Raw genomic sequence first — 23,186 nt, 5'->3', positions numbered from 1 at the left:
CGTCTGTGCTATGATTGGAGAAACTCATTCTGATGTGTTTATTAAATGCAACGATCGTGTGACAACTCAAAACAACATCATGACACTTTGTTAAATTTGTACTGACTTGTTGTTTAAATAAAGACACTGAACCAACATGGTGGACTGTGGGAGTGTTTGATTCTTGAGTATTTTAAACCCAATTCATGTTCAACATAGTCATGTTGAAATACTACATGTACATGTGTAGTGAGACAGCTTAGCTTTATGCTGCTACCAGCATGAACATACCTCTTTGCCATCATTTCTGTTTGGCAGGTACAGCAGAGAAAGACATCAATCAAGCCGAGAAGCAAGATTTGATGCCACATCTGCAGTATCCTTGTGGCGTCAAAACCATGTTCTGTGTTAAGTCATTTTAATAAACTGAAAATACTGCACGCAGGCCATGTTTGACATGCATAGAATAATGTGACAGTGAAACACTTTGTTCACCATGTGCCATGCAATACCATGACTATACAAAGGATTCATTATTGACCAGCTGGCTCCCTCCTCTGGCTCACATTGAGAACGATCAGCCTTGCAAAGACATTGCACAACCACGTTTTCAATGCGGAAGCAAGTCCCACCAGGCTGTCAAACGTGCTCCCTCTACTGCTGCAAGGAGGTTGCTGCATAGGGGATGCCTGACTGTCAGGTCTGGAGTGTGGTAGGAATTCATCCACATTTTTCGAATAGTTTAAAATCGACAGCACCCTCTGCAAAATGTTAGTGATATGAGAAGCAAATGCTTTACCAGTTTCTGACAATTTGAGTGAAATGTGTGAAGCTCAATCAAGGGACTGCTTGCAAGCATAGAATATACTGTGCCAATTGAGATTTTGTAATTAAAATAAAGACAAACTAAATGCTCTTAAGAAACCCATCCAATTTGTTATTCACTTAAGAAAAATACGTTAGTCATGTAGATTACAATATACAATTTATAATATGTGCGCAACCTCTCCAGCTGTAAAATGCTGTTAACTATCCAATTGTATAAAAGGAACCATTTAATATTTTAAAAAAACACTTACTCTTGATACCTAAATAATATTTTGCTGGTAATACTTGTGATTTCACCACAGTAAAACTTGAAATGCAGAACTTTACCTTGTGAGTATTTTTACACTATCATTACTTTTACAGCATCCGATTTCTTCCACCACTGGACGACAACTAAAAACATGTAAGTGCCCTACAACCTGGATGTTTCAAGAGAACCCCACTGTTGACTCACCTTTTAGATGTGTTTACATTTTCTCTTACTTCTGAGATGGAATTGGTCATATTTCTATTCTAATTGTGTTTTCTCAGAGCCAATCATGTCCTAAATCCAAACCGACTGAAGTTGAAAGTAGCCTGTTAACAGTAGGCCTTGCTGAATGAAAGTAAATAGTTTTAGCTGTTGGGCGTTTTCTGGATGATCTGTATGGGGGGCTATAGATTGTCTGCAATGGTTGCTCTTTTAGAGCAATCATAATAGTGATGTTAAAAGAAAAAAAAAAGTTCTGACAATGAAAATAATTAGGTATACTTTTGTTATATAATAATATAATATATTCCGGTATACATGTTGCAGCATGTCGTTTTCCTTCCCGAGGCATTAATTCCTGGGTGGGTTGAGGATTTATGTATCCAGGGGGAGCTCTTGTCTGTTGATGTCAAAGCTGACAGTGAGCGTGTTTCCAGGGCTTGGTTGGGGAGGGGGAGGAGAAAAGGGGGAGTCTTGTCGCACAATAAAGTAGGCGAACAAGGAGGGCGGGAGAAACAGACAGGCAGATGCAAAGCATGGTGGGAGGACCCGACTATTTATCAGTCCCATTTATTATCAAAAACCCTAAAATATATTGTCTTTCTGGTTTAAAACAATTAATATCCCTTTTTTCTGAAACAACTATGCTGTTGGTGAGAATAAATCACTTTAACTTAACACCAGGGTAACATGTCCTGAAGACTTTTATACTGTTCTTTGACTAAAACATCCCAGCTAACCATGAGATTAAGATTGTGGGCCTCAGTGAAATCTGGCAATCCTAATCTACACTATCTGCTCAATAGACACCATTCAAAATAGACACAAAGCTACAAGTAGGTTACCTTGTCTCGGCAGTTTTGTGTTTGTTTTTATTTGCGCGTGAATTGCCTGTTATTATATGAATGAGAGAGAAATGCTTGCAGCTGTATTCCCTCCGTAAATTATGCACCAGGATATTGTTTTGTATAAAAAAAATGGGTGACGTAGTGTCGGAGGCATGCTCTCCCTGAGAGCTCATTGGAGCCGAACAAGCCGGCCCATTTCTGTCCGCTAGAGAATGTCCTGTTCTTTGGGTGTTTGTTTTGGCTGATGTCAGCCCCTGCCAAGCGTCTTCATCTTTCTTTCATCCTTCCTTTTATCATCCACGCACCCTTTCAGACCTTCCAGATTCTCTCTGCTCTCTTGTTACACCCAGTTCTTTTGAGGCAGCTAATTTGCAGAAGACAGACTTGAAGTAGGAACGTTAAGTCAAGCTGGCGTTTGGAGTTTTGCTGGAGACCTACGTTTTGTTATGGTTCTTTTCAGCCTCTTTCCTGGAATTATCTGGGTGCTAAATTAATTGCTCTTGATCCTACCTGGCGTTGCAATCGGCTTAGTGCTAATCTGGGGTTCTCGCAGTGCAGCCAAGTCTCGTCCGGGAAAACGCTGCTGCGCTGAGCTGTCCACTGCTGCCTCCTCCCAAGGTTTTGACCTCTGGCCCCGTCTGCCATCCCCTTTGACATACAGCATCATTCTCCTGATCGCTTTTATGGCTCCACGCTGGCGACAGCCACCGCCGTCATGATTGTGGGTTGTACGTTTGTCTGTCCGTACCATTCTCGTGATATCTCAGGAGCCCCTTTAGGGAATATCTTAAAATTTACCACACTTAACTGATTCAAATGTGGTGGTCAAAGGTCACTGTGACCTCACAAAACACTGCTTCAGCCATAACTTAAGAACTTGTGTGCTAATTATGACAATCTCCCATAAATGCCTAGTAGGATTAAGAGAAAAAGTTTTATTCGGTCATTTTGGACAGACATCAATACAAACTGCAGCTCGGCTGGTTGATGAAGGCAAACAGCCGCGAAGCATGAATATGAGTTCCATTTTTCATTCTGGATCAACTTGTCCAACCTCTTTTCTGTAAAGTCCCCCCGTGTCGTCACATGACGCTTACCCCCCTCCCTCGCGGAAGCGTCTCCTTCATTGTCTGAACCTCCCACTTGCACTCAAACCGTCTTCCTATTTTCTCTAACTCCCTCTTCAACTCTCTCATCTTCCCTCCCTCGCTGCGTTTCCTTCACCCCTCTCTCGTGCACACTAAGCTTCAGAGAGGGCCACATGCTGCCTGCGGTGGCTCTCCCCTGGGCTTACCACTCGCCCTGCCTCTTTTCCTCTTTTCTCACTTTTTTTGTCTTTAGTTTCTCTGCTGTTCCTGCTGTTTTGTTTCCCCTGGCATGATGCCACTGCCTCAAACCATCTGTCGTATCTTTTCTCCGCTTTTTTTTTTTTTTTTTTACCGCTTTCTTTTCCCCTTTCTTCTGATGTCAGCGCGACTATTAGCGCTTTGCTATTATTATTATGATTCTTTTTTTTTGATCACAGGATAAGTTTACCACATGTTGCCACTGCTCAAAACCCCCGGAGCGCCTTTCTTTTTTCTTTTCTCATCGCAAGACTTTCTCGGCTCGCCGTCTTTCCGGGAGCTTCTGATTGAAGTGCCTGTGTGCTATTTAAAGAGGCGTGCAGCAAAGCAGGGTTGTTTACAGTACAGTGCCCTCAAAATACAGGCTGTCTAGAAACAGGAAGTACCATCGCCCCGAAGCGCGTCAGCCAACACGCAGCCATTTCCTCCTCCTCCTCCTCCTCCTCCTCATGACTGAACAGAGGCTCCAGCAAAACAACCCTCACGCTTATCAGAGAATTATGCACCCCAACCCCCCCCCCCCCCTCTCTCCTCCGCTGCCCGTCCTCCTGAATGGCGCACATACACAGCAGGCTTTTCACCCCTCCACCGTGTCCTATCTCGCTTTCTCCCATTCTCTTATGCCAACACCCCCCCTCCCTCCAACTGTCTCTCTTCGCCAGTACAGCATGCCTGAGTAGCTGCCTGGAGATGAAGGAGCTAATTAATTTGATTTAGCCGTCCTCTCTCTCTCTGGCAGTGGAAAAACCAGCCCCCCCCCCCCCTCCCTCCCTCCTCAACGCCGTATCAGGCACCCCTCCCAGATGATTTTCCACCTATCCTTTCCAGTCTCCTTTGGCAACGTCCACACTCCGAACTCGCTCATCCTCTTTTTTTTTTTCTCCTTTCTTCCTCTTCTTCTTTTCTCTTTCCTGTTATACAACCATATTTCGCCAGCTGTTTATTGCGTATCAAACTGATTGTGAATTGCTCTCCAGCTGTAACCCCCTTGTTTGGCCTAAACCCATCTAAATCCCTTTTTTAAAAAAGCATTTTGTCTCTGGTGTGTGCCCAGGGGGAGTTTGTGTGACTCAGCAGCGTTCCACCGCTCACTCGAACATGCTCGCTATATAGCTCAACGCGTCTGAAGCCGGCCTGCTCGGCTCCGCGTGACGAAACTCCACTTTCCGTCTGACGGAGGCGCCCACTGCGTTGTCTTCGAAAGTCACGACTATATAACCGTCTTACATCACATGTCAACATAGCTCTATGAATTCTTCCGCCGCTTTCATCCGGCACGCTGTATAGAAATAGTCTCAGCTTTTGCGGCATGCAGATTGTGGACATCTGCTCAGGATGGCCTCTGTGGCATTTGCCTGTTTTGGTCCCTTCAGCGTTGTCTTACAGGAAAGCGGATGTGGTGCAGAGTCGAACTCGCTAACTCTGCTGAAAATGCCTGCACCTTTTTTTTTCACGTTTCTCCTCTAATGACACTCAAAAAGCTTAAAATTCCTGAACATTTTGTCAGAAAAACTCCATCAATTTGATTTGAGTTGACCTGTTTTCCACATGAGAAAGGATGTCAAGGTAGAACTTAAAATATTTACACATCTCTGACATTTTTGCCGGCCTGATTGAAAACCCTAGTTGAAGGCCGGTCGCCTCAAGATCTCTTATGTTTTATTCCATGGGTTTTTCTGCTGCCTCCTTGATGCGTGAGGAAAAGGTTTGACACATGTCTGGCACGTAACAATACACAGCGGAGTAACACAGCGATGTCTTTTCTGGTCTGTACTGTTCGACTGCTTCCCTGACGTTTGTTTTTGTAAACAGCAGAGAAGCGTGAGCTCCGGACATGTTCCAGCACGCTCATCTGTCCCAATTTCAAGGGCGGTTTCATCAAGTTACCCGCTGTACCGCCCCAGTGTCTGTAAAGCAAAGCCGAGGACTTAAAACACCCTTTCATCTGTCTGAATGTCAACATTTGTCATGCTTATCTGAACACATACTTGCAGAACATGCATGTGCCAGGGTTTCACTCTCATTCTGTCCTCCTGTGTGTTGCAGGCTGCAGACACAGGAACCTTGTGATGCCTCTACTTTCTCTTTAAGAAACCACGGACATTTGAACTCCTCGAGCGCCGTTTGACTTCCCGCTTTGATCTCAGTCCAAGTCAGCTGGAGAGCAGGTTAGTTATCCTTTTTTTTCTTCTTGCTTTTTCTTGTTTGAGAGCACTGAAGTTGTTTACCAACCCTTGAGCATGCCTCGGGAAATATTCACATACATGTATCAGAAGGAATTCAGCCTGAATTTAAAAAGAAACCAATATTGGCACTGACTGTGTAACTGGTGTCTTTATACTGTTTTTTCTCTCTGATCTAACAAATTTGAGATCTGATACCCGATATGCACGTCAATCAATCCCTATATATATATATATGTGTATTATATGTATGTGTCGTGGTCACAGCTCGATTTTGCTGCCCCCAAGTGGCCAACAAATCAATCGTTGTAGGTTTAAGGCCTAACAAAACCTAAAACATTTGCAAACATTTATTTATTTTTTTATTGGAAATCTGTTGAGCTGTGTTTGATCTACTTGCGGTATTCTCCTCTATTATTCGGCCATCGCCACATCAATGTTGTCAACCGTTCCTGCCCTTCACAGTCGGCAGAAATGTGTTTTACTTTACCCCCATCGTGTGTGCATATGTTTCGTCATGCTGGTAGACCATGACAAACCAACAATACAAGGACTCGCTGTTCAAAACATTGCTCCTACAGCGCCGTCAGTGAGCAAACACCCCGCAGGGTGCCTTTAACTGCACCATTTACTTAAGAGTGTGTGATTTCTATAATCATTGTGCTAATTTTCTTTCCTTTAAATAATCAATTATCCTGTTGAAATAAAAAAAAAAAATCTTTTACGTATAGAATATTAAATGAATGTATAATATAACCCCGGATTTAATGCAGATCGATGATTAAATATTGAAAGTCTTAATGGTTTAAATTTTCCACCAAGATGGCTTCCTTAGTTCCTCCATCTTTGTGTATTCAGACGTGCGTGTCGCTTGGTAGCACAGCATGAAAAGCTATGATCACGTTTGGCCAAACATCCATGAATAGGGACGGCTGGACTACGGGGGTGCTCTGAATACAGAGTTGGTGGCTGGCTGCAGGCGCAGGACAATGCCGGCACACATGTGTGGACCGAGTGGACCGCACTCCTGGAACACACACACACACACACTCACACACTCTATTGTTTTTGCCAACGGGCAATCTTCCTCTCTCTCTCACACACACACACACACACAGCCATTTTTTCTTTTATTAATTTCTGTCCAGAAGCTGCTCACAACTGCTGTCATGTGTCACGTCCACACACACACACCCAGCATGCTTTGAAAGCGTGGACGAGTGCACGGGTGTGGGGGTGGGAGGGGGGTTAAAAAAAAAAAAAGTTTGTCTAACTCCCAACAGCCAGAGAGGTCAGAGGGAACAACACCCAATCCCAGAGCAGTTCCCATGGAGACAAGTGTGGCAGCGTACAATGAGGGTAGGAGAGGGTGATGAAAGAGAGGGAGAGAGGGAAAGGGCAGGGGACGAGTAGGAGGAGGGCGGGTTGTTGGCGTCAAGGTTCAGTTGGTGGGTGCTGGGGAGGAGTTGGAGGGTGGAGGGGGGGCAACGGCTCCACTCAAAAGGACAGTGGGAAGTATAATGGTGTTGAAGCATAACAGTGTTAGAACATTCTTCCACCCCTCCTCAAATATTTCGGCCCTATTGTTCCAGCTGATAGAATAGCTCCTGATCTAAGGCCGTCGAGCGGGCCCCGCGGCCGCCGGAGGGAGAACAGAGCGATGTGGAATTTCCTCTTGACCGTGACGCTCGAGCCGAGAGCGAGGCCGAGAGATCCAGAACGGAGAGAGAGTTGTTGTTGTGAGGCATCAGAAGTGATATCCATCTGCAGGACTCGATGGCGATGCAGCGGCGCCTTTTGTTTTGGTGGGGCAGGCGGAGGAGGAGGAGGGGGGGTGTGCGGGGTTTAGACTCGGATACAACCACTGACCTAAAAGCAGTTAATTGACATCGCCGCTGACGGCACTTGAACCCACTTGAGGTCACGTTCGTGACCCAGGTCTGTTCACCTTTATTCCTTTTCTCTTTCGAAGAGGCACTCGCACGTGAAGAACTGCTTGCCCGTCATGGGAGGCGCGACCGAGCCTGTGAGAGCGGTTGTGTAATGTCTTAAGGGCGCTTTTCTAAATTCTAAGGAAATAAGATTGTGTCCTGGCAGCCGTGATGGGAACTCCGCATTAGCGCAGCGGCAGAGGGCTCGGGCAAAACACTTGATCCTCAGTACCCATTAACCAAATTAAAAAACGTGCCAAAAATGGGATTTTTCGACGTCATTTTCATACATTTTCAAACGGCGAACAGCACAGCCCGTTCCCCGCAGTGGATAACTGTTTACTTTGTAGTGGATGGAACTTTTCAAAGTCGTCCCATCAGCATGTATGTCGCGTTGCGGTAGCGTTGTTTTCATGAAGTGCAATTTCGGAGGGGTTTCGTATGAGCCGGGGCAGAGAGAATGGAGTGAAAGGTGCTATCAAGTTGCATCTTGGGAAATGTAGGAACCAGCGTTATTGGAGCTTGACCCACACTGGAGACTTAAATTCAGGCCGTCTTGGCCTCCGTTGCTTCCATTTGGACCGTTCTTTTTTTTTTTTTTTTTAAACCGTCTCTCCCAAGTCCCTGAACTTTATTTAAGTGCAACGCTGAACCTGGAGTTCCCCTTTAATGACCCATTTCTCCCTCAACTTCACTTGTTTCACGGAGCGCTCCCATCCGCCATTTGACTACCAGCAGTTTGTCCTCTCTCTGTCTCCCTGTCTCTCTCGCACGCTCTCCTCTCGCTCCCTCTCTGCGTGTCCGTCCGTCCGTCCTTGTGCCCGGGTTTTTTGAGTTGGCGTGGTTCCTGTTTGTTTTCAGCCATTTTGGGGACTTGCAGTGCTCGTAACAAACTGCTTAAATGGCGTCCTCTTGCTTGCTCTCCCACTCTGTCTCCCTCTGCCTCTCCCTCCCTCTCCCTATCGCTGGGCTTTGTGTATATAAAGTAGTGTGTGTGTGTGCATGCGTGAATGTGTGTGTAGAGAAAGGGGGGAGAGGGAACAACACTTCCAAATAAAAAGAAGATTGGATTCAGAGGGGGGGAGAGAGTGGGGGGGATTCACTTGCTGGAAAAAAAAGAGCAAAAACACTAAGAATCGTGTGTCAGAGGCAAAAACTGGAGTGAGAGAGAAAAGAGAGAGAGAGAGAGCAAGCAAGCAAGTTCGAGTGTGAGAATCGCTCCTGCCCTCTGTCTTCACACACTGCTGCCTGTGTGTGTGTGTGTGTGTGTGTGTGTGTGTGTGTGTGTGTGTGTGTGTGTGCGTGTGTGTGTGTGTGTGCGCACCGCCTCTCCCTGCGCTCACTCGCTCGCTCTCACACACACTCAGACGTGCGCATACACAGACCAAGGGGGAGAGAGAGAGAGAGAGAGAGAGAGAGAGAGAGCGAGGGAGAGGGAGAGAGGGAGTGTGAGGGGAGAGAACACATCGCAGCAGAGATGCAGCAGGAGGTTTTCCGAGGTACGTTCTCTTGTATGCTTGCCTTCCTGAGAGACAGCCAGGGAGAATAAGAGGAAGAGAGGCTGATTTCTGTTGTTTTCCTGCTTGTTTTTCTGCTTCACTCTGCTGCTGCGGCGGCGGCGGGCGGTTGCTCCGCGCTTGAAGAGGAGGAAAAGGTTTTTATTTTACTGTGCGTGTGTTGGGGCGTGAGTCTTGGTGGGTGTGTGTGTGTGTGTTTATGCAGTGTGTGTTTGTAGACGCGTTTTCATGTGCGTGTGCGTGCGCCTGTGCTGGGTCTGTGTGTGTGTTTGTGTGTGTGTGTGTGTGTGTGTGTGTGTGTGTGTGTGTGTCAGTGTGTGTGTGTGTGTGTGTGTGTGTGTGTGTGTGTGCGCCAGTAACAGGCCTCGGCTCCCTCATTCTCCCCTCTGTTGCTGGCGCACCACGCAGTTCTTTTTCAAGAGCGATGACTCGTTTTTTGAGATTGTGATGAAACTTTTAATTTATCGTAGCCTCTTGCGTCTCTGTGATTCACCGCAGACGGGCGCGGGGGAGGCGGAGGGAGAGGAACGACAACCAACCGGTCAGAACAGATATGAGCTTTGTTGTTGGGGTCTAAACATGGTAGGCCAGCCTCCCAGTCGTCCTCATCAAGTTACTAACAACATCAGAGGAAGTGTTTTTTGGGGGGAAACTTGCATGTACGCGACGGTAAACATTTCGAGTTCCACCCGACGGGTTCTGTTTCTTGTTCCGGTCACGGGCCGCCCAGTTCGTCATCCATTTTACCAGCCTGTTGTTTAGCCGGATGGTTGTCTCTGGAAGAGCAGCAGAGGGCATATTGATGTCACCAATTTTGTTTTTTTGCTGCCCGAAGCCTTACTTTTTTTTCTTCTTCTTCTTCTTCTTCTTCCCCAAAACAACACAGCATCTGCTGCCAACTACTCCACATTCCTGGTTTCCATGGATGCCAAGCCAAGCCCCTGTGCTCAATGTATAGCATATATGATCCACTCTGCCACAGGGATAGGGGTCATAGGTCAGACAATAGGAAGTGTGTCACACCGACGATGTTGTCATAGTGGTGGCGGTGTTTGTGTTTGGGTCACACATGAGATAAATCATGCCTGCATTTGGGCCTTTTTTCTCTGTCCCCGGGCATAAAAGCGCTAACGCTCAAGTCTTGCAGATTTCAAGACCGAGTTGGTTGGCTTTGTTTTATGATGCAAGGGTTGGTTTTTTTTTAATGTCACAACTATATAGGATGTGGTTGCTTTCGAGAAACCGGTGCAGCGCTTCGTCTTCTCCAACCTGCCATCGTTTTGCAGTTTATGGGGGCCGCTGAACACGCCGCTCTGACTCAGCCTCGCTAATTCTCTAATGTGTCTTTGGATGTTTGAGACGGAGAACTCCAAAGTGTCTTTCACACCGCCTTCAACAGGGACTGCGTGTGAAATTGGAAAATTATTTTGGGGGAAATTACCTTCCAAAAGGTCACCAGTGTCGTGTTACTGCTCTCCAGGGGTACTTTCTCTTTTTTTTTTTTGGTCTTACTGTGTCCCAAAAGCCTCGCGTGATTCTTTCGCAGCGAGCAGAATTATGGGAATTACGTGCTGGGCTGAGAGCTAACGTAGCGTGGAGAGTATGGTGTTTTAGACTTGGGCAGGTTTGCTGGTGCGTGGAGCGGCATGCGAAAACACTACCATACAACAGTTTACAAGTTGGGAGGGAGGGGGGAGAGAGCAAGCACTCAGTCATGCTGAGGGGGATCTGAAAGACAAGGAAACCATGAAATGTGAACATAGGCGAGACGTGTTTGAAGTTACCCCAAACTCCCCCCTCCTCCTTCCTCCCACCACCACAACCACCACCACCACCTCCGCTCAACCACTCCCCAACCCATACCAACTTCCCTTACCTCCCCCCTCCCTCTATCCCATCTGGCTGGCTCCACCACGCTCTCTTGGACGGGGGGTTGTGGAGAGTTCAGTTGCTGTTCTTTGCGAACAATGCCCCCCCCCCGCCCCCTTACCCACCCGCACACACCCTCATGCACACACACACACACACACACACCCTCCTCTTCGCAGACCAACTGCTGCTCCGATAGTTGGGCCCCTCTGGCTGCCCCTCACTGGGGGGAAAAAGCCCAACTGACACCTTCCTCCTCTTTCCACATGCTCCTCGCCGCTGGCTCACCGGCTGGAACACCGAGGCCCCCCACATTCTGACTCGCAGTCACTCCCCTTGACCCCTTACACACACACACACACACACACACACACACACACACACACACACACACACACACACACACACACGCTGATGGCACATTAGTGCTTTAAGGGGCAGTATACGACATTCAGAGCGTTATTATAGCAACAAAAAGCTGTTTGCTGTGTAAAGACATAGCGGAGTAATGTCTACCTGAGCAGAGGAGGAAGCGGCTCTCCCTCTGTGTGTGTTGTTACCCGAGCTTCTCTTTGCTTTGTTAACCTCGCCGGCCGGCCGCACGTGCTTTTGGTCTCAGGTTTATGCATGAGAGCAGCATGTGGGGTTAACGCTGATAATGCAGTAACCTTCCGGTTCCCTCTCAGGTGAACGCTGTTAGCTCTGCCAGCTTTTTCGCCGTTGTTTGCACAGTTAACCCCGTCAGCACTGCTAGCTGCTAGCCACGGCGCCTTGTTTAGAGCCGTGGAGAGGCAAAAGCAATGCTCCCACTCGTATTATGCAGCTTTAAGATATAGGTAAAGGATGATCCTGATTTATCCTGGTTTATTACAAACTTATATTTATAGTTTTGGCCATCATTCATATTACAAATAATAAAGATGCACTCACTAAACTAACTAAGAAGGGCGAAGAAGAAATAAGCAAATTCAAAAATGAATTCCTGCTTCTGCTTCGACCTGCAGGCACAAGTGCACTCCGTTAGATTACTGTAGCTTTGTGAACGCACGTGTTTTCTGTGCAATTAGAGGTTATTACCAACATTTCAAATGTGCCCACTGACAGTTTCACATCAGGATAGAGTGATTGTGTTCATCTTTAATCTGCCGGCTCATTTCTAAACTGTCGTCTGACCGCCGTTTTCCTTAAAACCATCACATTTTGCATCGTCGACGTTATTGTGTTTTCAGATCTCAGCAACTACTTTAGTCAACACAAACTATATAAATAAAAACCGGAATCTAATTTTAAATTGTCATTTAATAGTGAGAGTAACGGTAAAGCAAGATAACTTCATAATTTTAGCTGTACTCTATTCAAGATATTTTAATGAGGGATTGGTACAAATGTTAGCTGCTTACATTAATGTTGACTTATGAAAGTCAATTATGTGGCACGAGAACAGTATTAAAAATACAATTTCCAATGATCAGACTTGTAATCCTCAATTATACAAAGGATTGGACCAAATAGCTTAAAACAGTTTACTTTTTTACACATTTTGTTTTACTTTCAACTGCATAATATCACAATACTTGTGCTTGGCATTTCCATTGCGATGAAAGATGGCAAACAAAAAGCATCATAATCGAATCCTCACAGTTATTTGTCTGTCAGCACAAGGACCGGTTTCAGTGTGGAATAAACAGATTGCTCAACGGCTGGTTCAAGGCCCTTTGCTGACGTGCCAGCCAAACTACTCGGCCGTCCCGGCCTTATGTTATGCAAAGCCACCTTAGCGGTGATTTTCCTAGTGACTGATTGACCGTTTAGACTCGGTGGATTACAAACTAATGGTTTCCAAGGTCATGAAGTGATCCATGTTTTTCAGATGCTAATGGAAAAGTTTGCCAGAGTCAATAGTAAAACTTCTGCTGTTTTCAATTGGTCCAAAGTTCATGCAAACAATGTGTTCTGATTATTGAGCCAAACAGCACTTTTTAATTTCTGCAAAGTTAATTGGTTTCAAGAGCTAAACTGTGCGGAGAGAGGGAGACTCATCTGCAAGTTTGTGCGCTTTCACCATGGTTTAAACTTAAGAGAATGAAATTCCAAGAAGACAAAAAAAGTGTTTCCTTGATGTTGTACATTTGATATCAAATCAGTGGGCTCTCTGTTCCCTCTGCCTGTCAGTGAAGAGCCTTTTGTTGTTATGCAGAAGCCAATGTGTTATGTGTTTTATGATTCCATGAGACTAGTTAGTAATTTTTTCCGGCACCAGCTGAGAACCTGTTCGTGCCATGTGGTTGTGTAGTGCCACGAGCGTAAATAGATGAACACTTCATAAGGCCGACCAACATTTTAGTTTGTGCAGAACATCCTGTTACAGAGAGGTGTGGGAACAGGGTCGCTGTTTATTTTGATTTCGCTTTAGGGTCCTCGGCACATTCATGGTCACATTTGTTCGTGTGCTTGTTTGTGAGTCGTACAGAAGGATGCATGTGTGTTTGTGTGTGTGTGTGTATCTGCTCATCTGCACGAATAACAGAGAGGTAAAAGTCTCCCTTTCTGCGTGTGCACACATTTCCGAGAATATGAGTAAATCCAGTACATTGAAAGCGCGTTTAAAAGCTCACTGTCACAGTCAGATGGCGCGTCGTGCAGACTCCGCTTGTGCAGCGGCTGTGTGCGTCACAGGGAGATAAAGAAAAAGAGCGAGGGGGCGTCATACGCATTTTCCCGAGATGGTGAAATTTTTAGCCTTAGCGCTGTCTCTCAGTGTGTCCGCCCACTTGTAGCAGACTGGCGCTTGCCATAAGGGATTTCCTGCTCAACATCTATCGCTCAGCAAATGCGAGGCCCGTTTCAACACAGAGCTTAAAAATATATATATATATATATATATATATATATATATATATATATATATATATATATATATATAGCTAACCCGGCGAGATGGGATTGTGCATCCTTGTTATTAGACAGACATCTTGAATAGGCGGCATGACCTGGTTTTTGTCCACTTCCAACAAAAAGCATGTGCCACTACGTCATTACCAGGCACACGTGTTTTCCTTTTGTTGACTATACTTAATTCCACCTGTATCCTCAGTGACATGGTGCACTCAGATTCACCTTTTTGATTTTGAATGTCATTTACAAGTGTTGAACTGCTTTGTTTATGCCCGCATGTCTTGCTCGTGGGCACGTATGAGTGCAAGAGAAGCGCTGTGTACACATGCACGTGTGTGTGCGTGGTTGTATGTTTGTCTATGTACTGTTGCGTGTGTGTGTGTGTGTGTGTGTGTGTGTGTGTGTGTGCGTGCGTGTGTGTGTGTGTGAGTGTGAGTGTTTGCCCGGGCTCCTGTCTGTCTGACAGTGTCTGACTGTTCCTGTTTCAAACCCCCTTCTTCTCCTTCCCCTTGTCTCTTGCTCTCCCGGTTTCTTTCTCTCTCTCTCTCCCTTTTTCTATCACCCTTTCACTCTCCCTCATCCTCACCCTCTCTCTCTCTCCCTCCTCTTCCCTCTGCAATAACAGTGCTGACCTAGTTTCTGCCTGTTCAGGGCTGCCTGTGGAATTTTACAGCGGCCTGCCTTCCTGGCCGCTTTGCTGCTTGAAAACGCAGGCAGAAAAGCATGACTGAGGATTTTTCTTCTCGTAGCATCATTACGGCCGTACACCGTCTCCGTTCTTCTCCCCCAACACGCAGACCTAAATAAATCGACCTATTTTAAATAAGTAATAACGGCAAATTGCCTATCGCGCATGAATCTGCTGCTATCTCGCGTAGGGGGAATTTGTAGCAGGACTGCATCCACCACCATGGCAGTCAAATTAAAATGGAAATGAGAATAGCCTGTCGCTCATCTTCTCCAGCTTAGCTGAGATTGTACCGGATGCAGAGGACTGAAATACACCCCTTCTCTGTGCACATGCATGCAATCTCCCTCCCTTCTCCTCTTCCCCTCTTTCCTTCCCTCCCGCCTTTGCCTTCACAAATAAATGGTTAGAGTCATGCCCGGCAAATACTAGCCACTGCCAGGAATGGCTAACAAGGCTCTTGCTCAAACAGCGAGAGAATGGGACTATTTTTACGTGCGCACTTCGGGCCATGGATCTAAGTCAACACTCTGAGGGAATCTTGATTAAATCTGAACTCCTTCCAATTAGGCATAGGGAATGTTGTGTCACAGCCGAGAGAGATGGGTCTCTGGAATGCCTTTCGAAAGGCTCGGTTGTGGCACGCTGAAATCTAAACCAGCACTGCCGCAGATTCATTCCTTCCCCCTACCCTCTCCCTCCTTTCCCTCACCATTCCTGGCGGAGCTCATAGAGTTCAGCATTGCTGGGGCATTTACTTTTCTTTTCCGTTTCTCAAAAGTGTTCCACAAGCGTCATGACTGTTTCTGCGAAAGCTTTCGAATGTGAATCCTTTGCTTTATGTCGATGTAAACTCTGGTGTTGCTCATGTATCTCAGGATGTTCCGAATGCTAACGTGTACTTTTCTGATTTCTCTTTTCAGATTTCGGGTGCTGGTCATGGTGTCCGGTGAGAAGGTGTGGGACCCCCTCCACGCGGGCCTTATTCAGTCACGTCTGAGTGAGCAACACCTGGCTGCTGGGCTAACTCCCCTCTGCAATATCAGACATAGTGCAACTAAGAACTCTACGTGCCAACAGAGTCAGCGGTTGTCACTTCTGTCTTCCCCGCCACTGTCATTAGTGGCTGGAGACACCCTTCAATCAGTTCGGGCCTCCCCACCATCACGCCTGCCTGTCAATTTCCGCTGCTCAAACCAGATCAAAGGGCTAAACAAACCAGCCCACTGTCTTGGAGTGGCCTCTCCATCTGAGGAGGAGGAGGAGGAAGAGGAGGAGGAGGAGGAGGGAGGAGGGGAAGTTGAGCAGTTGGAGATGAAGGGTAAAAGGCATGGAGGCCGTGGAGAGGCCATGATGGAGGACAGGCTGGAGGACATGGCTGATGGACCCAAAAATGCTAAAATCACCTTAAGCTTCCCACTTAGTGCCGCCCCCCTCCCAGCCTCCCTGACATCTCCAAACCACTGTCGTAGCTCTTCGTCATCCTCCCCTTCCCCTCACCGACGGCGGCCATCGTCCAAGAGCTCAGACGAGGGGTCGCTGTGGAAACTGGATGCTACCATGGACGTTAAACACAGACCATTTAAGCCCCCGAGGCACGACAGCTCTCCGTCCTCTTCGCCTTCCTCCTCCTCATCTCCCATGACTGTTCATGCACTTAGCAGGAAAGATCTCAAATCCCCGCCTCCTCTGAAGTGCTCCAAACTCAATCCAGAGACTCAGTTTCACAGGTCGCCCCCAAGATCCTCCAGCGGGTCTTCAGGTGGCTGCTATGGCAGCGATGGCTGGGACGAGAGGCACAGGGTGACCAACGGCACAGCCTCGCCGTCTCAAACCGCCCAGATCCTGTTCAGCCTGGGCACATCCGCGTATCAGAGAGGTGGGGATGCAGAGAGGAGAGAGAAAATGACAGGAAGACCTGCTGGGAAAGTGGGAAGCCCTCATGGACCAAGTCTTCACCCGCCCACCCTCCACCTTCCTCCCCCCTTACCACCGCCTCCTCCTCCCCCATCTGAGGATCTCACCGCACCCCCTCACTCGTCCTCCTACTCCCCTACCGACAGCCTGAAGCCCGAGCTGATTTGCGGGGTGTGCCATCGGCTTTTCAGCTCGGCCTCCTCCCTGACGGTCCACATGCGGCTGCATCGTGGCAGCCGCGCCCTCAGTTGCTGCTATTGTGGCAAAGTCTTCATCCACAGCAAGAGACTGCAGTCCCACGAGGCCTCCTGCAGGGTGCCAGGCCTACCCTCCAACAGCCTGGGCCCTCCTTCTCTCACTGTGCAGCCGAAGGAGGAGCCACTGGAGGAGGGTGAGGTGAGAGTGGAGGGGGGAGTGATTGTGGGACAATCAGACATCAGTAAGGCGCGGCCGGGGAAGAAAGCACGAAGCCTCCTGGCACGTATCCAAGGTGATGATGCAGCAGCCGCAGAGTTACTAGCGGGTGATGAGCACCATTTTGTGAAGGTGGTAGACGGCAACATCATTTACTTTTGCTCCGTGTGTGAACGCTCCTACATGACCCTGTCCAGCCTGAAGCGTCACTCCAACGTGCACTCATGGCGCCGCAAATATCCCTGCCATTTCTGCGACAAGGTCTTTGCCCTGGCTGAGTACCGCACAAAGCACGAGGTGTGGCACACTGGGGAGCGGCGCTACCAGTGCATCTTCTGCTGGGATGCCTTCGCCACCTACTACAATCTCAAAACGCACCAGAAGACCATTCACGGGATTAATCCCAGCCTCATCTCCAGTGAAAAGACAGCTAATGGGGGTTATAAGCAGAAAGCTAACGCCCTGAAACTCTACCGCCTCCTCCCCATGCGCTCCCAGAAGAGACCCTACAAGACTTACAGTGACAGTTTGCATAATGGACTGCTACTCCCACCAACTGAGACACCTTCCCTCTCGCTGCCCGGACTGGGCTGTGCTCTGGGCCCTGGGGACCTACAAAGCCTCATCAGTGGGGCCCACCCTCAGAGTGTAAAGCCCGATCCAGATGACTTCCCTGATGGCTTCCCTGTTTCTGCTGAGCACGGGGACCTCTCCGCGCTAATACCCCTCCCCCAAGCGGACATGCCCCAAGTTAGAAAACATGAGAGTGAGGCCCCAGAGTTAGAGCAGGGGAGAAGCAGCGGCAGCTTCAAAATGTCTAGTAGCAGCAAAACCAAAAATTCTAAGACTGGTCGAGGCACAGACACGAGCATGCCTTCTGTAATAACTTATGGCCATACGAAAGCCTCCGTCATAGTTCATGGAGCGGCGGTGTCTTCCTCTGTCATTGTGCACAGCAACCAGGTCACTTCTGGAAGTGAAAAAAGCCCGATGAGCAGTCCATCCCCCGATACCAGCAACAGTCAGACTTCACACAAGGGCATTCCCAGGCCAATCAAAAAGCAGAGGGATAGCGCAGATAACCATAGAAAGAGGTCAAGAGAGCGTTCAGATACCACAGAGCAGGGCTCCGGAGGTAGACAGGGGGACGAGACGGGCAGATTATTTCACAAATCACGCAAATCCCACAGCAAGAGTGACATCTCTAACTCAAAGCATCTGTCAGCATCTGCAGGGTCACAGGTCAGAGAGGCAGGGCCCCTGTGCCAGATCACTGTACGTATTGGTGAGGAAGCCATAGTGAAGCGCAGCATCTCTGAGACGGACCTTAGGAGAGACAAGAGCCTTTCTCCACCTAAAACAAAACGGAGTGAGACATCATCGATGCGGGAAACACGCCACTCCCATCACCATCACCACAAGCACCGCAGAGTGAGCCTGGGAGAAGACGGTGATAAAGGAGGAGATTGTGAGGAGGAGGAGGTCAGGAAAAAGAGCTCTAAATCCCCCGATGAAGTGAGGGAGTATTATTTCCGTCGGGAGGTGCGTGACCAGGACAGTGACAATGACACAGAGGATAATTTATGGCGGCCTTACTACTCCTACAAGCCTAAGAGGAAGGCCCAAGCACATCTACAGAGGGTCAAGAGCTGGCAGAGGAAACTGAAATTCAAGCGCTCCATCCGGTTGAAGAGGACAGAGAGGCTCAAGAACCATGTGAATAAAGAAACAGAGAAATCACAAGATGAGGAGGAGGACGGAAAGATCGGGGAGGCCGAAAAACTATCAAAAACTAACAGAGACGAGGGAGACTGGAAAAAGAAAGATTATCTCTCAGCCACTTTAAAGGAGAAAAACAAAGACCAAGAAGAACAAGTTAAGGAGGCCTGTCGTGAGGTTCCCACTCCTCTGCACTCTCCAAAGTCTCCTCTGTCTACCTCAGTGGCCCCTACGGGAATAAAAAGGCGGCCTTGGACTAATGGGAATGCGGCAGAGTGTGGTACATGTGGCTGCTGGTTCTCGAGCCCGAGGAAGCGAGACAAACACGAGCTGAGCCATCTGCTGGAGTTCGTATGCCTCTTCTGCCGAGCCACTTTCCCTTCAAGGCAAAAGTTGGAAGACCACCAGAGGGCCCAGCATCCCAAACCTACTGAGGCCCCCCCTGTACCCCAAAGTGTGTCCCTTGGGGAACAAGTTGAAGGAGTAGGCGTTAAAACAGTGCCGGAGATCGCAAAGTACGATGAAGAAAAAGGGGGGCAAGTGGCCTTAGCGGGGTGTAATTCAAGTCCAAATCGCCTCAGCAGAAGAGCATTATCGCGACACACCTGTCCACAGTGTCATAAAGTGTGCAAGACGTCTTCAGCGCTCACTCGCCATGTCCGACGCCACGAGTTAAGCAGTTCCCCGGAAAGAGAAAAGGAAGATAAAGACTCAGAGCCCAAAACAGCAGAGACGGTCGTTAACGCTGTTAGCGGAGACCTGGACACGGACAAAGGCCGGGCTCCCAGCGCTGTTTCAGTTATCAGCTATTCAACACCAGACCCCCCCAGCGGCGGCGGCGGCGGCAACTGTTTGACGTCACAGCAGCATGACGGCCATCTCAGTGAAGTGACGGCTGAACACCGGGTGTCAGAATCAAGTGGCAAACCTGAACTAACAGAGCTCTCGCATCAAGAGAGAGAGAGCGAGCCCAGCCCACACATTGCAGACCCTCCATTAGAAAGTCCCGTTAACCTTACACCCACTAAACACAAATTCACGCCCGCCCCGCCCTCCGCTCTCCAGAGCGTGCTCGTCATGAACGGACCCGAGTGTCTGGACTACCGCACCCCCAGCAAAAAGAGCCTAGACAGCCAGATCCACAGAATACCCAGCCCTATGCACGTCGCGGCATCCACCAACACCTCTCCAAATGCGCCCATGACGTCACAGACCAGAATAACCGCAGCTGCTGCTCCTCCTGTTTCCATGACAACAGCTCTCGGCTCCGAGGGGGGATTCGCGAAGCGGGATGGGGTCATTATGGACAGAGAGCGGCAGAGTGGGAGTGGCATGTTTCTGCATGTAGGTTACGAGGAGCCGCCCCGGATCCAAGATCTCAGAGTTCAATCCCTGTCCAGGAGTCCCTCTCCCGACGAAGCACAAGACCTGACCATGTCCTCTATTCTAGCTCGGGAGAGGGAGATGGAGAGGTACAGGGAGAAAGAGAGGGAGCTGGGGAGACGGAGAGAGCGGGAGAGGGACAAAGAAATGGTGAAAGAGAGAGAAAAAGAGATGGAGAGGGCCCATCAAATGAGCAGAGTTGCGCACTCCCCACAGGACCAGGTTTCCCTGTTGGTCCCCAAAGAGGAGCCGCTGAGCCCTGTGCCGTCCCCGCAGCATATCAACACTCAAACCACTATGAATGGATCCTCCTCACACAGGCACACTCCCAAATCTCCCTGCCAGTCCCCCTCAACTATTGGCCTCCTAGCTCAAGGCACCCGGCAGGTTCACTCCAGTTCACAGGGACTCGACAGGCTCCCTCTGCCCACCGGAGCAGCTGGTGCCGGCGACCGCCCCTCCGCCCACGCGCTGCTTCTCCCCCGAGCCCCACAACCACCTGAGCCGGAGCACCGCGACACTGTTTCTTCCAGAGATTCGCAGCAGGGGAACGCCACCCCGGTGGGCTACCATGCTCAGAATTACCCCGTGCCCCTTATTGTGCCGGACAGCTACCACTCTGGTAAGAAGCAGGAGGAAAGCCTGCTCATGTCCGCCTATCCTGCTGGAGCTCTCCCCTTTGGCCCACTGGGGAAAATGATGGTCCCCAATGGCGGGGACCTGGCCAAGCTGCCGTTTTACCCGGACCCTTACCAGCTGCTGTACGGGCCCCAGTTGCTGGCCTACCCCTATAACCTGGCGGCTCTTCCTATGGCTCTGAATATGATGGCACCTGGTGGGGACAAGGTGGAGCCTCTGCCTTTCCTCCCCGCCATCTTCAACTACACAGCTGGGCCGTACATGGGCTCAGTGCCTCACCCCCTTGTGGCGAATCCCAGCTACTACAGCAGCGGCAGCGGCAGCGGCAAGAAGCAGCGAGACAGCAGCGGCGGCAAACCGTAGGACACAGAAGCACGAATACGGAATATATTTCAATGGGGAGGGCCTGGCCTGGTTAGGATGGGAGCGGGAGGGGTGCGTGCTCACTGGGTCACTGAGTACACTCGCACAGCGCCCCTGCCTCTCTGTTTTTCAGTAGAGATCAGAGCTAGGCATTATTTCAGGAGTAAGCTGAAGTGAGGAGAAGGAGCAAAGAAACGGGAGAGGGGCCGATAATATAGTGTTGATCATTACTCCCCTCTCTTTACTCTCGCTCCCCTTTTCTCCGCGTCTCTCCTGTCTTGCTGTAGTGTGTCGTAGTTCTAGAGCTTGATTAATCTTCCTCTCTGACTCATTATATTATCTATAAGAATAAGAACTGCTAACAGGGTGTGTGTCGTGTGAAAAATTAGTTCAGCCCGCTTCCCTTTATAGTCGCCGCATAGCGAGGATAAACGCTCTTCAGGGGACGGCTTGTGTGGGCGAGGACGAGAAGAGTTCTGACTCGAGACACAGCGGAGGGTGGAGCATTAAGCAACTCGAACCGTGCGTCATATTTGTATGAGCGAATGAGATTGCAGGTGTATCCTGTCGTTAAACTGTCCACGAAAGTTATATATGAGCATGTACATGCACATGTATGTAGGTGATTTGTGCATGCAGAGGTGGGCTTAAGCAGGTATTACTGCGTACGCGTGTGTGTGTGTGTGAGTGAGTGTGCGTGTGCGTGTTTGCAAGTGATGGCCAGTTGATTCCGTGTGAGACTCGCACAGCATTCCTACTCTAGTTGGAATAGCGACTGTCGGTCAAAATGTAGGAGTGCATTTAAAAGTGATTCCTCATATCCAAATCATTAAAGAAGTCGATGCTATGGCTGGACGCGAGCCTATGACAATGACAGATCATCTGAGCTTCTAATGTCTCAACTAACCTGGCGACTTTGTGGCCGTATGGCACTGTAGGATCTGTATAGCATTCACCATAGTTTATACCTTATGTGCACACAATAGAAAAGGTAGTGGTCACTCAAAAGGGGACACTTGTAGCTGCTTGGGATATGTAGCTGGCCACTGGGTAAGAGTTAGAGGCTGGTAGACCATTGCACTTCCGTTTTTCATCTCATTTCCTTCACATTGAAAAGGAAAAGAATAAAAACTTGTTAGCCTTCGTCTTGCGTAGCTTTTTCCCCCTTGATTGGAAGAGGAAAAGGCTGCATTTCCTAAGCCAGGAAGAATAAAGTGACAGTGAGGAAGGAAATAGAAAAATGGATTCAGGGTATTGAGTTATTTCTGTATAGGAAAAGAAATATATGGGCACAAAACTGTTGGACTCTGGAGTCAGAAGGACCCACAGAAATGACTTTGGGGACAAAAAGAAATGTCCCTCTCCCAAACGGAGGGGGCTTTTGAAATAGCCCAAATAATTCCCCCTGCTGCCCTGTGTCATTTACCAAGAGGTAGGAAAAGGCTGAGCTTAGCAGCCAAAGTGGTGGCCGAAACTCCCCCGGAGCACTCCTGGGGCCTTTTTGTTCAGTGTAATGTTATCTCTATGTGTTTGTTTTGTTCAACTATGTTGTTGTTTATGTTGTTTAGCCCTCTTACCAGATGGAAATGGCTTCAGTGAAAAGGGGGAGTAAACTTAAAAATATGAATGTAAATTTAGTCATGAGGTTAATGAAGTACAACTGCATTAATTAATGGTAGAGTTGGTTTCAGTTCCTTTTTTTTTTGTTTCTGTTTTGACACAAATAACCTGTTAAAGAACCGTATAACGTCTGGTATGCATATATACAGTAGTCCTAGGAACATGTCAGTAATCTTGGGTTCTGTATTCACAAAGCATGAGCAACACTTGCTTCCTAACCGTTTATATCCTCAGCAAATCTGGCAATGTGCGCACAGCTTTTGTTTCTGTTTGATATTTTCTGGCTCTCTTCATCTTCCATATCTCTTAATATTCTTCTTTTTTTTTTTTTAGTTATTCATCATAGACCACCGTTTGGAACAATTCCACAAAACTAGCTTCCACATTTACATCCCACGGTCACTATTTCAGAGCTGATTCTCCCTCCTTCCTCAAACATACACTGCACCTCCTCTGAATGAAGTACATATGTTTGTGCGTGTGTGTGTGTGATGGTAACGGGGCACCTTTTGGTTTAAGCAGGTGTGTAAAAACGCATTGTGACCAACTGCATCCCCTCGGGTGTGGTTTCAAGCCTT

At 48.3% G+C, this 23,186-nt stretch overlaps 1 protein-coding gene across 6 annotated transcripts; it reads left to right on the top strand.

Moving 5' to 3' along the window:
* Nucleotides 1-359: 359 nt before the first annotated feature.
* On the top strand, nt 360-22,995 carry zbtb4 (zinc finger and BTB domain containing 4). Of its 6 annotated transcripts, XM_068588431.1 has the most exons (4): nt 360-691; nt 1,171-1,210; nt 5,517-5,638; nt 15,477-22,995. In XM_068588431.1, the coding sequence occupies exon 4, from the start codon at nt 15,493-15,495 to the stop codon at nt 20,986-20,988; it is 5,496 nt and encodes a 1,831-aa protein (XP_068444532.1). In that variant the 5' UTR covers nt 360-691; nt 1,171-1,210; nt 5,517-5,638; nt 15,477-15,492; the 3' UTR covers nt 20,989-22,995. The 6 variants fall into 6 exon arrangements, with proteins under 6 accessions (XP_068444532.1, XP_068444533.1, XP_068444531.1 ...); XM_068588432.1 differs by lacking the exon at nt 360-691 and having other exon boundaries at nt 1,079-1,210; XM_068588430.1 differs by lacking the exons at nt 360-691; nt 1,171-1,210; nt 5,517-5,638 and adding an exon at nt 8,885-9,083.
* The last annotated feature ends 191 nt before the right edge of the window (nt 22,996-23,186 follow it).

The sequence above is a fragment of the Clinocottus analis genome, unplaced genomic scaffold (assembly GCF_023055335.1).
Source record: "Clinocottus analis isolate CAN_PGR_092001 unplaced genomic scaffold, fCliAna1.0.p SCAF_21, whole genome shotgun sequence".
In the NCBI taxonomy this organism is placed as follows: Eukaryota; Metazoa; Chordata; class Actinopteri; order Perciformes; family Cottidae; genus Clinocottus; species Clinocottus analis.
This window is presented reverse-complemented; position numbering and strand designations above follow the sequence as displayed.